A 12,935-nucleotide genomic window follows, 5' to 3' on the forward strand; every position below is an offset into this window, starting at 1 on the left:
AATGCCATATTGACTACTTGATTGGTGCATTGCCATTCTTGGAGCAATTTGCATGATTTTTTTCCTTTTGCTTAGCCTGTGTGTCAGTGTGTGAATTTCCCAGTTTCTCGGAAATACCTATATCTATTATTTTGGGGGGTACTGATGATTATAGTTAATTAGGAATCTGTTATTTTACATACGTCAAAGTGGTTTTATTTCATTTAAATATTTAGGTTAAAATATTTCAACAAAATCACAAAAACAGTCCAAGTTATTAGGTGGGAGGGTTTCGTTGAATTGGCAAAGACTGACGCAGTTAATCCACAATTCCTTCATATCAGCTCATATTCCGTTGGACCTGTAAACCACCATGGATTGCAAAAATATTTTGCATGTGTTATTTGTACATGCAGTGGAACACTTTTATCACCCAGACAGATCAATAGGCTGAAAAAGCGTTTTTTTGATGCACCCTACTGCACACTCAACCTTGTGTCTCTTTAGGTCTAGAAATGAATGAATGAATGAATGAATGAATGAATTAAGTTATGAAATAGGCTTGTTCAATCAGGAATAAAATTCCCCATTTCAAATAATTAAATACATGGACTAGGTTACTGTTTGGTAGGAAAATATAGGCTATTTATTTTGGAGCTGAAATATTTTTTTCGCACTGAATCTAAAGAGAACGACTTCGGCTTTGATCTATTAGCGCTCCTTGCTGAAAGCCGGTTAACGGGTATGGAGAGTGCGGCGCTCCGCTGTGTGTGCGCTGTGTTTGGAACCCCTCCCCTTTCTAATGGGATTTGCTCTTTTGGGAGAGCGGCAGTTGTGTGTGTCAGTAGCTAGGTGCAGGAGACGCAGTCAGAGGGAGGGTACCAAACTATTCTGCACTCATGTTCATGCGCCTGTCTGCGACCAGAATAAACCTTACGTAGAGGGCAGGAGCAGAAGGGGGACTGCTCCGAGAAAGGTCCTTTTTTTTCGTCTAAAAGAGTGAAAAAGTTTTGTTCGGAGCACGCGACTTTGCTCCGAAGATGAATCGAATAGGGGGGAAGCCGCGGGATGATTCCCTAATAGAGGTTCAGTGTAACGCCGGTGGTAAGTCTCAAATCTCCCCGACATTCCCACTTAACTGTCAAAATGACTTATTACAATGACTACTAGTAATGTAGGCTAATCTGTGTACAGCTAGCTGCCTGACTTGGTTGGTTGTCACTAATGGCTTTTTTCTGTCTGTGAGGTTAGGTTTTTGCTACACAATTTATCACAGGCAAATTATTGCTAAGAATATTGTTATTAGATTTCAAACGACTGATTTGGGCATGGGCAACTCACCAACCCTGTTTTGAATGGCCAACTCCGTTAGCTGGACGCCTGGACCCCTGAAGTTTAGTCAAAGATATGACATGTTCTGCCCATGTAAGCTTAGGCCTAGTCATGCCTGGGAACGTCTTAGTCAGTTTAATGTTATGAGCTATTTTCCTTGATGAGGAAGCAGCCTGTGGTTCAACAAGCAGTTAGTGGAGAAGTTCTGCAATGGTTCCCCAATAGTAGTCAAATCACACCCTACAAATCTGCACAAGGCTGTCTGTTCATAGCTGTTCTACATATTTGTCTGAATAGCAAAGTGCAGTTATTTGTGAATGGCCTAGTCATTCTTGTAGCCTACATCACAGGCATGCAGTGTTGTTGCTGTTGTTATTACCCAGTTTATATCCTTTTATATTTTTCTTAATCAGCTGCCTCAATCCACAAGTTAAAAGAATCTGATGTGATATTGCAAACAGACACTGTACTAAACATAGTAGCGGTAGAGTTGTCTATTCCTGTAACCTCAGAGAATGCACATTTGAATTCATGAAAAGCTCACACAAAATGTGTCTGCCAGATACTTTGCCTATAGGTTAAGGGCCAAGGCAGGGATGTACTTGAATGGTCACAATCTCACATCTTCTATTTTTCCATTACTCACTGACAACATGGTCTCTCAGTGGCCAAAGCAAAGGCAGTAGGCCTATAGCCTAGCCCAGGCTGCCAGAGTTTTGATTACAGCAAACAGATGAAAAGGGGGCGGGAGGCCTAGAGTGGGGCTCTGTCATGTCATGTTGTGCTGCTTTGTCACTGTCCTTTTGTGTTTTTGATTGCAACAGTGTTGGCCAGTTGAGCCGAGGTGGCCAGCAGTGTAAAATGCTATGGAGATCCCAATAAGGCATTTAAGCCTTACAAAAAGTATGGGGCCGCGGTGTGCCACAAGTCTGCACCTATTACAGATTCCTAATTTATTATGTTGACGATAACAGGTCGCTGTTGAGCTTATTTAGCTTTGAGGAGAAAATAAGATACACACCCCTTCTATGCAATGCATTTCCCCTTTGTAGGGGCAGATGTATGGCATGTGTTGTAACACTTTTATCTTTTTTTTGTATTGCATGAGATCCATATGAAGTTGTAAAACACATGCTGTATGATTAGCAGGTTAAACAGTAATTTGCTGACAAGGCCAAGATATTGCTATGGTCATCAGTAAAGCCCTAGATGTATTAAACTGTACATGAAGCACACTGTTAAGACAAGGGGGTAGATGACCGTTTGCACACTTGGATGAATTAACAGAACTGTGATGGGTTTTTACGAGCCTATTATTAGCCTACTCGTTGTCATGATTTAGGATGTTGGAAGGTGATTTGCATGTTAAACTTTGTGTCTTTCAGAAAACCTTCAGGATTCAGGGTCAGTTTTATGTAGTTTCTTTTCACATAATAGTAAGTTTAATACATTCTGTACATGCTTATTAGTAGTTGTTTGCAGCATCATTTGTCATAATGACTGTAGCCTCAACTTGGCCGGTCAACAGTTGCTGTTTTTATGAAGAGGCATATTGTGCCTGTGTGTGTGTATGCGTGTGTGTGTGTGTGTGTGTGTGCGTGTGACGGCTGCTGGGACATTTGTTTGCAGCACAAACACAAACAGCTGTCATAAGTGGCATGGAGTTGCAGCTATATAGTGTCCTCTGCGTCAGTGCAGTGCGGAGACAGAGCCTCGTTGTTAGTTACTCAGTCATCACTAACTGATTATGAAAAACACACACACACACACACACACACACACACACACACACACACACACACACACACACACACACACACACACACACACACGCACACTCACACGCACACACACACTCACACACAGAAAGCCGGGAGAGGACATCAACCTGAGGGTATCTGCGGCACCATGGTCAGCTGCTTGCTGTGCAAACACAGGCACGCGCACACACTATAACACACACACAAACACAATCATAATCACTACCACACCCCCTGTCCTTATATGTCCCTCTCTCTCCCCCTCTCTCTCATGCCCTGTCCCAGTGTCATCCTCTTTCTCTCTCTACCTGCTGCAGAAACACACACACAGACACACAGACACACACACACACACACACACACACACACACACACACACACACACACACACACACACACACACACACACACACACACACACACACACACACATACACACACAAACGTGCTCAAACATCACTGCTCACTTATGTTACTGGCCAAAGACAACAACTGGTTGATTAAGAAGGTGTGGATACTTAGTCTTGTTGCCAAAGCCAGACCAGACCAGTTGCTCCATGCTCTTGCTGAATAGATAAAGAGTCTTATCCACACACTCTCTGTAACGGCCTTTTGGCCACTCAACAACAACATAACACAGAAGACCAACAGCTGGCAGGAAACGTCTGTCATTTGTATCATCAGTATCTAAACTTGCTTAGAGTAGAGAGTAGAGTAGAGTAGAGTATCATTTACTGGGATCAATAAATTATACTCTACTCTCTCTACTCTAAACAAGTCACCAAAGAGGCAGAGATGTGTGTGATGTACGCCGTGTCAGTGCTCCGATGCCACTTAACACATGTCACAGCTTATGGAGAGCTATACAGTAAGCTTGTACATGGGGCTTTGTATTGAACGGTAGGACTAGACAGTTGCTGTGTTAATTGTGATGTGTGTGATGTGATGTGCATAACCCACATGCACGGTGGGTTGTGAGATTAAGTCATAGCCCAAAAACAGCAGAGTACCATATTAGGGCAAAAAAGGGCTGAAGTAAGAAATGCACCATTGTCCCAGTTATAAGCCTAGCCGCTGTGTGTTCACTAATTTGTGCTCACTAACCCTTTCGGCTCTTTAGTTTTTCCCAAGAAGTCGTTTGAGGTTCTCAACCATGTGCGGCAGGAGATAACACAAAGCGGAAAGTAAAGATGGGCTCTAATCGGTCATTGTCAACAGTGCAAGAGATGTTCCCAGAATGGGGTCTCTTGTATCACGATTCAAAGTAAATCTCCTTTGGGCTGATAAGAGAGCGACAGGACGTGCCAGGGTGCCCCCTAAGGAATTTCGTAGACTCTCAAGCCCAGCCTCCTGACCTGAACTCAGACAGTCGCTACACAGTCAGACACAAAGTGGATCGAGAAAGTGAAAGTCCTGCTGTGGCGTGTGCTGTATTCCTTCTGCCTAATGCTCTCAACACAGGTGATTTCCCTAGCTCCTCTGCCTAGGGATTGGGTGGCTCATAGATTTGTTTGGGAAACCATGGCCTAATGATGAGTTGATCTAAAGGCTGCAGGTTCAAATCCCATATTTTCATCCACTGCTGAAGTGGCTTGAGGAAGTCACCTAACCCCACATTGCTCTGGGGACTGTCAATACCCTGCATCTAAAAGAACTAGATGTCACTATGCATAAGTCCCTGGCCTGCTAAATGTAATATAATGTGAACTACTGCTAATAGTCGGAACAAATGGGCTACAGGATGTCAGGTCTATGCAGTCAAACACAAGCAGGTAATTGGAGTGCTTCTGGGTCTTCACATTTTTCCCTTGGTGCTCATCAGTGTAGGGGCTCTCAAACTTGGTCTAGGTAGACACATGCTGAGGCACTCAAGGTCGCAATGTTTACTTTTTTATTTGGCTACAATGCAGTCTCTGCAGTCAGTCGAACACTTGAACTCCCACAGATGGCCTTCAGGGCTGGGATTGCTCAGTTCCCTACCAAGTGCGTGTGTGTGTGTGTGTGTGTGTGTGTGTGTGTGTGTGTGTGTGTGTGTGTGTGTGTGTGTGTGTGTGTGTGTGTGTGTGTGTGTGTGTGTGTGTGTGTGTGTATGCGTGCTCGTGTTTGTGCATGCGGGCATGTGTGTGTGTGATTAGCTACATACATGTATATGGGCGTGAACGTGAAGTAGTATTTCAGAGTGTATTGATTGAGTCTTATTAAGTGTGTGTGTTTCTCACAGGCAAGGACAGTGCAATGGAGTGCCATCACCATGGTAGTGGTGTGCTCTGACTGCCTTTCCAGTTACCTTGTAGGTTCATGAAGCGAAGATGCATTCCATGTGTGGTGCCCAGTGTAGGCCTCTAGGCCTTGGTTCAAGGACTGGGTGGGGCGACTGCTCTCCCCCTTCGCTACACTGGCATACAGACCTTCCCCACCCTCTGTAATGGAAACTTTACCCTACATTTCCACTATAGAGGAACTATCTACATTTAAGAGTACACCCTATCCTTTGGGGGAGGGCATTGTGGTTGATATTTACGCGTTGCCAAGCCAGGCCTTCTAAATGTACTCCGCCGCCAGTTTGACTCACCACTAGCGCCTAGCCACTACTTTGTGACCCCTCACGAATGAAAGAGGCTGAAGGATGAATGGGGCTTGTGGTGGGAATGAAGATATCATAAGGCAGAAATTGATAGGCAGGGCAGTGCAGAGACTCACTACATATACTGTACAATAATAGTGCACAGTATTGAAGAAAATACAGGGTCATCGTTAAAGTTTTTTTCTTTCCTAAGTTTCTTGAAGTGACATAGGCCTACCTAGGCTATCACCGAATTAGCTGTGTAACTGTGTTTCCCACACTTACTCTGGCAGTTGCTGTAAGGTGAAGTAAGGTCGGAGGTTCAGGACAGGAATACTAAATTACTCCAACATGATCTATATAACCTTTTAACTTAACAGCTGGTACGCTTATGAATGAGTGAATCAGTGGCCTTAATGATAAAGCACTTGAGGAAACATTGCTGCCAAAATTGCATTGAGAAGACAAGCTTTTACATATAGCCTAAGTAGTATGCAACTTATTATTAAGATTAAGTGTGTGATTCCTATCTGTCTCAAATGTGCTTCTCTGGACTGTTAGCAATAGTGTGGGTCAAGGCTGTTAGTTTTGCTGCCTACTGTACCCATTCTGGGCTACTATTAGCTGCATTGTTGTACCATTGTCATGTACTGTACAAAAGAGCTGGAGACAAATGTTTCTGGAGACAAGAGCCTCTATTATAACAGTATTCTCACCAAAATGGTAATGACCAAGTCTCAATTTTGTTCGTAGCCTCTTACTGCAGCAGGGGTCGCCGGCGACCCTATTCACTTGCTGAAAATGCTTAACTATATCATAACAACATTGCCATGACATTACAGAGAGCCATAGTGCTGCGCTAAGGGGTTAAGACTTGTCATAGCATTGTTGTTATGATGTACTGTAGTTGAGTGTTTTCAGCAAAGAGTGAATAGGCCCGTTGACAGGCGAATCTGCAGTCAGAGGCTGCAACAAATTCTACTTCATGGCAGGCCGCATGGAACGGAGCAGGGGGCAACATATCACCTTAGTTTGTCCACCACTGATGTACAATGCACAGTTTGCCCTCCTCTACTACTGTATATGCCATGTAATACATGATTTTACTTTGCTGTTTATGCTGAGGTGTGTTGTGCTAAGTGTGTGGGGATCATTGAGTGATATATGTGACACAGTCCATACAGACGTTTTTAATAGGGTCCTTACACTAACATGCTGTTCATACCCACGCGCGCTCGCACACTCACACACACGCACACGCACATACATACACACGCGCACACACGCACGCACACACACACACAAACACACACACACCTATAGCATATCTCAGGCTGGCTATTTTCAGCTAGGCAACTCACCGCTCAGCTGTGACATGGGTATCACATAGCTGCATATACACATCTACTCACCCACCCACACAGCCAGACACGTGTATTTCTGCTGACTCAGTAGGATCTGAAAGATGATACTGGTTTGCATCCCAGACTGCATCATGATAGCTTGGTGTATTGATGCTAGAGATGCACCGGATCCAAGATCTGGTTCCAGATCCGGCAGGATAATAGGGTTTATCACAGGGTCCGGGTCCGGCAGGATCTTAAGCAGTGTATCTGGTATCCGGTAGGATCCTAAAAATCTTAAAAATCCTAAATAGTTTGAGCCAACGTAATAAAAAGGGCCCACGTGTGCGAGTAGGCTATGTGTTTCAACCCTTTCGTAGGATCCGGTTCCGGATCCGGCAGGATCTTAAGCAGTGGATCCGGTATCCGGCAGGATCCTAAAAATCAGGATCCGGTGCATCTCTAATTGATGCTACTGATTCTGTGGCCAGGAAGACACACCAGTGTTTCCCTCAGAATATTTGCTAGTTAAGGTGGCTGGTATATAGTTTTTTGGTCTTTTGTGACTTTATTCATGATAGGACAGTGAGAGAGTGACAGGAAACGAGTGAGGAAAGAGAGACGTGGAAGGATCGGCAAAGGACCCGGGCCGGAATCGAACCCGGGTCGCCAGCGCAGCAACCCAGTGCCCCACCGCTGGAGCCACAGCAGGGCCTGGCTGGAGTAGAGTTAGTTGGGATCAGAGATGCACAACCACCATGATTGGAAAGGCGTTGTTGTGCAGTTCTTACAAAAATAAATATGTACACAATTTTAAAGTTTAGAAATTCAGAAAACAAAATCTTCATCTTTTCAGAGGACCTAGTCAAGGTTGCCAAAGTGACTGTCTCACCTATGAAGTGTTGGAAGAAACCTTGCACACTTATGGGTGGTGGGATTACTTTCAGTTTCAGTGTGCAGTAATATTCGTTATAATAATTCAGTGTTTCCCACACATTTCTTAGTAAATGTGTGTTGGAGAGTTGGTCGATATCAGACTACCATGTTTGGAAGGCAGTGTTATGTCTCATATGAAATGTGATATGAAACAACATAAATATAGATGTTAACCTTTTATGACAGGAACTTTGCAAATTTCATTCACAATAGGAAATCGAACCTCATCTATCTTTTCTGGGGACCTAGCCAAGGTGGTAGGTTTCATCTACACTTCTTGTTCTGTTTGCTATGATTTATGTCCTCGATTGTAAGACGCTTTGGCGTCTGCCAAATGCAATGTAATGTAATGTAATGTAATGGTAGCCTTAACCTCAAAGTGTTGGAGGAAACCATGATATTGGTTAAAAACAATTTTGAGTTTAGGCTCTAATAAGTTATTGCAAGTCATGCCTAGAGTACCAGCAACAGTACAGGGGAGTCAGACTGGTAGCAATGACAAAGCAAAGACATTTCACAATACAGCAAACGGTTGATCTCTCCCCCCAATTCTCTCTCTCTCTCTCTCTCTCTCTCTCTCTCTCTCTCTCTCTCTCTCTCTCTCTCTCTCTGCAGAGGACAACAATGGCTGCCAATTAGAATCATTTTCTGAGGAGGTTCCTGAGTACGCCGAGTATGAGCACAATGGGGTAAGTATCAATGTGTACACACACACACACACACACACACACACACACACACACACACACACACACACACACACACACACACACACACACACACACACACACACACACACACACACATGGTCACATTACGCAACCAAACTAGTGATTGTATCAGTTCACTTCAGAAGAAATGTAACATCATGTACAGTAAAGCATTGTCACAATGTCAGACTCTTGACACACAGAACCAAGCCAGACTGTTATAGATGTTACTGGACACATGTGTGAACTACACTTTAGGTTGGACAGAAAGCCAAAATTAATACGGGAAAAGCCAGATTGCTCTTACCAGTATGTGCCTATCTTGTGCTCTCAGAACCAGATGTTATCCAGTCTTGGCAACTCGTACATAAAAAATTCAACGAGTTGTCCAGTGGAAAATACCACAAGGGCGACGTTCATGTGTTTTTCACATGTCGGCTTTTGGTATTTACCATAATTCCCACAGCACATGAATGCACCATTACTAGCCTGAAATGGTTACTAGAAACTCTTGTTTCCATTACAAGCCATTACTGGACATTCCCCATCTACAGATGACAGCTTGGTTGCCTTAAAGTATTTATGATGATGTTGGAGAAGATATTGATGCTCTTCCTCTCTAATGGAAGTGGAGTGGTCTGAGGGGTCAGGCATAGCATAGAAAGCATCATCTCGTTTGCTTTCTTGAAATGTGGACAGTGTTCATAGGTCTATGTTTCAATTGTTTCAATTTTCATTGTAGTTTGAATGTACACAAATCATATAATTTAGGCTAATTTAGGCTCAGGCTTCTTTACTTCATTTGACTCACTCATGACGGTGATTTATTTATATTTACGCACTTGTTTATTTTCATGATTTATTTATTTTGTTTATCAATCATGATCTTTTTCTCTCTCTGGCGTACCCGTCTGTCTGTCTCTGTATCTTACTGTATGTCACTGGGTGCCTTGCACTGCTCCCGTGTGTGGCTGCACCTGTGCACCTGCTTTCATATGTGTGTGTGTGTGTGTGTGTGTGTGTGTGTGTGTGTGTGTGTGTGTGTGTGTGTGTGCGTGTGTGCGTGTGTTTGTGTGTGCGTGCGTGCGTGTGTGTGTATAGTCCTCGTTGTCCTCGTCAGATTATGAGCTTGCTCCCTCCATCCACTCCTCACACTCCTCCGTCACTGTGTGTGTTGAGTGTGAGAGGGAGTGCTCAGAGCACAACAGCCAGTCTATCCACCATCTCGACAGTCTATCGGGGGTAAGGGGCCACAGCATGCGTGTGTTTGTGTATGTGTGTGGTGTGTGTTTGTGTCTGTGTCTGTGTGTGTGTGTGTGTGTGTGTGTGTGTGTGTGTGTGTTTATGCACACGTGCATGTGTTTGTGTGAAGTTGTTAAGCTCTCCACAATAGGAATGTGTGTGTGTGTCCAAAGTTATAGCGGAACCGGCTAATCCCCTGTTGGCCAGGAGAAATCCAGCCATGGAATGCTTTTGTGGGGAAGATACAGCTGAAAGTGGGTTAAATAGATCCAAACACACTTTAGCATTACATTGCAAAACATCACATTAATAGCAGATGTTTTAAAGGTGGACTATGACATTTTAGTTGTTTTCAAACAGTAACAAAGTGACATCATTACAGTAACAAATTTGATCTTTTCATGAATATTTAGTAATACACTACTATTTACTTGTCTGACCAAAGTGCTATACGTGCGATAAGTTTTGTAGCTTAAGTTGTCTATGACTAGTTATCCAAAATATCAGATATGGAGAGGATCCTCCTACTCATGTATGACAAGTTTACATTTTCAATTCACAATGAATACTCAGACTTACAAATTGATGGTGGTGGTAAAAATACACGAAAAAGATACCACTTGTGAATGGGCCGCAAAGTCTAAAAGTCCAAGTCTAAATAAACTACTAAACAATGAAATACTCTACCTTTAAATTCAAAATAGGACTAAAAAAGAGGACATTTGAAAAACCAACATGAAATAACATGTAACATACAATACACAGTGATACAAAAAAATATTGCATTCAATAAATGAGCAGCGAAATGGGATTGGTGTAAAGCTGAGGCTTCTCAATTCTCAACCTCTGACTCTAAACTTCCCTCCACATGTGATGACAGAAGAAGTGACTTATCTAACCTTTTCCATGTTATCATTGTGCTGCAAGAGTTACTTCTCTTCGGTACTGTGATTTTATGGTGTAATTTGATTAATGATCGACTCCATTGATGTGTCTGATGAGTGAAGGCCATCAGTGTGACAGGCATGGTGCTAAAGTACACAAGCGTACTGCTTGTTATATGCTATATGTGCTTGCTGTCAGAGAGTCTGTGCACGTGGGGTTTGTGCGCATGGAAATGATCAGTGCTGTTATTGTGTGTGTGTGTGTGTGTGTGTGTGTGTGTGTGTGTGTGTGTGTGTGTGTGTGTGTGTGTGTGTGTGTGTGTGTGTGTGTGTGTGTGTGTGTGTGTGTGTGTTTGTGTGTTTGAAGTTTTTTCAGTTGTGAAATTAGTGACTAAGACTTGTTGTGCATTGGTGTGGTTTGCCACTAACTTTGCTGTTGTTTCACGACCATCAGTGAGAGTTACTTGCAGTGCCGCAGAAACAAACCAAAACTGCAGTGGCAATTACGTTATGTTCTCATAATGTTTATGTTCATATGATGTATGTGTGTGAGTATTAGGGGTGTGCAAAATAATCGTCATATCGATGCATCGCGATACTTACTCTCACGATACAATGCATCGATTCATGAAAAAGTATCGTGATACTTATTTTCTCAATATACTGCATGGATTCATGACAATTGATTATTTGATAACAATAAAATTCGATTTTCCACGGGTTATTTTGTTCAGTAGAGAATAGGTAATATTTCTGTTGTGATGTAAGCTCTCTCCCAGATGATAGAATGCTTAAGTAGAATGAACTGACTTAAAAAAGCTACACAGCAACTGACAAATAAGCTGTATTTTACACATTTACTGAAGTAAATATCGCAATGCATCACAGTAGTACATGAATCGCAATGCATTGTGATAGAATCGCATCGTGGCATGTGTATCGTGATGCGCATCGAATCGTGAACCCTTTGCCAATACCCACCCCTAGTGCGTATGTGAAGAGTTCAGATGCAAAACCCCCTAACTCCATTTCTGAAGACCTGCACTTCTATAATTTTAGAGAACCCATTTGTTGGTTTGGTTGACATTTATGTACTTGATAATACATATAAATAGTTGTATTACATGGATAAAATGAAAAAATGTGCAATTTTGATGGCTTTGTATTAAATAAAAATGAATTAAGATTATTTTCTGAAAAGGCACTTAGGGGCTTTTGCATCTGAACTCTTCATGTGTTTATGGATTCTGTGTGTGTGTGTGTGTGTGTGTGTGTGTGTGTGTGTGTGTGTGTGTGTGTGTGTGTGTGTGTGTGTGTGTGTGTGTGTGTGTGTGCGCGTGCGTGCATGCGTGCGTGCGTGTGTGTGAGGTTAGCTATCTACATACATATATATGGGCATGAAGTAATATTTCAGAGTGTATTGATTAAGCGTTATTCTTTAGTAAGTTGCTGTAATGAACTAGCTTTGTGTGTGTAATTAGGTACATGCATGTAAATGGGTGCAATCTGTACTCGTTAAGCCTGGTTCTGAAGTGAGTTAATAAACTAGCTTTAGCCAGCCTGTGCCAAGTGGCTTGTACAAAGCGTGGATCCCGGTTGGCTGTGTGACTAGCATGCTCCTGGTTGAGCATGACGCCCTGCAGTGTTGTTGAGTGTGTGAGGCTCTTGAGGTGGCTCTTGAGTCTCATCCTGACGGTTGGTTTCCCTACAGATCTGGAGAAAGAGAGCGCTCTTCCTGAAGTATCGCTCCCGGGTACGCCACGGTAAAGAGGGTTGACCTGCTACCCATGTGTGTGTGTGTGTGTGTGTGTGTGTGTGTGTGTGTGTGTGTCTGTGTGTGTGTGTGTGTGTGTGTGTGTGTGTCTGTGTGTGTGTGTGTGTGTGTGTGTGTGTGTGTGTGTGTGTGTGTGTGTGTGTGTGTGTGTGACAGAGAAAGAGAGAGAGAGAAAGAAAGAAAGAAAGAAAGAAAGAAAGAGTGTGTTTGTGTGTTTGTGCAGGCATGGATGTTTGTGTGGGTTTGGTTGGGCAATGCTGTCTAACAGCCATGGATGTTAAACCCTATGTCATCATGTCATCATGGCGTGAGGACCTCTCACCTGCGTGAGGTGGCTTCATCGCCGCTGTGCTGACCTGTGTGATCAGTGTGCCTGCCACCACAGAGATCCCATTGTGACTTGTGACCCTCG

At 43.2% G+C, this 12,935-nt stretch overlaps 1 protein-coding gene across 3 annotated transcripts in view; it reads left to right on the plus strand.

Moving 5' to 3' along the window:
* The first annotated feature begins 845 nt into the window (after nucleotides 1-845).
* The window catches only part of ano5a (anoctamin 5a), a 58,346-nt gene continuing 46,256 nt past the window's right edge, over nucleotides 846-12,935 (plus strand). For 2 of the 3 annotated variants that reach the window (XM_063197153.1, XM_063197154.1), the window contains exons 1-4: nucleotides 846-1,083; nucleotides 8,529-8,602; nucleotides 9,725-9,865; nucleotides 12,461-12,502. In XM_063197153.1, coding sequence (XP_063053223.1) covers nucleotides 1,020-1,083; nucleotides 8,529-8,602; nucleotides 9,725-9,865; nucleotides 12,461-12,502 — 321 coding nt within the window. In that variant the 5' untranslated portion in view covers nucleotides 846-1,019. The remainder of the gene's footprint in view (nucleotides 1,084-8,528; nucleotides 8,603-9,724; nucleotides 9,866-12,460; nucleotides 12,503-12,935) is intronic. The other variant, XM_063197155.1, reaches the window with a different exon arrangement.

Source organism: Engraulis encrasicolus, chromosome 4 (assembly GCF_034702125.1).
Source record: "Engraulis encrasicolus isolate BLACKSEA-1 chromosome 4, IST_EnEncr_1.0, whole genome shotgun sequence".
Classification (NCBI taxonomy): Eukaryota; Metazoa; Chordata; class Actinopteri; order Clupeiformes; family Engraulidae; genus Engraulis; species Engraulis encrasicolus.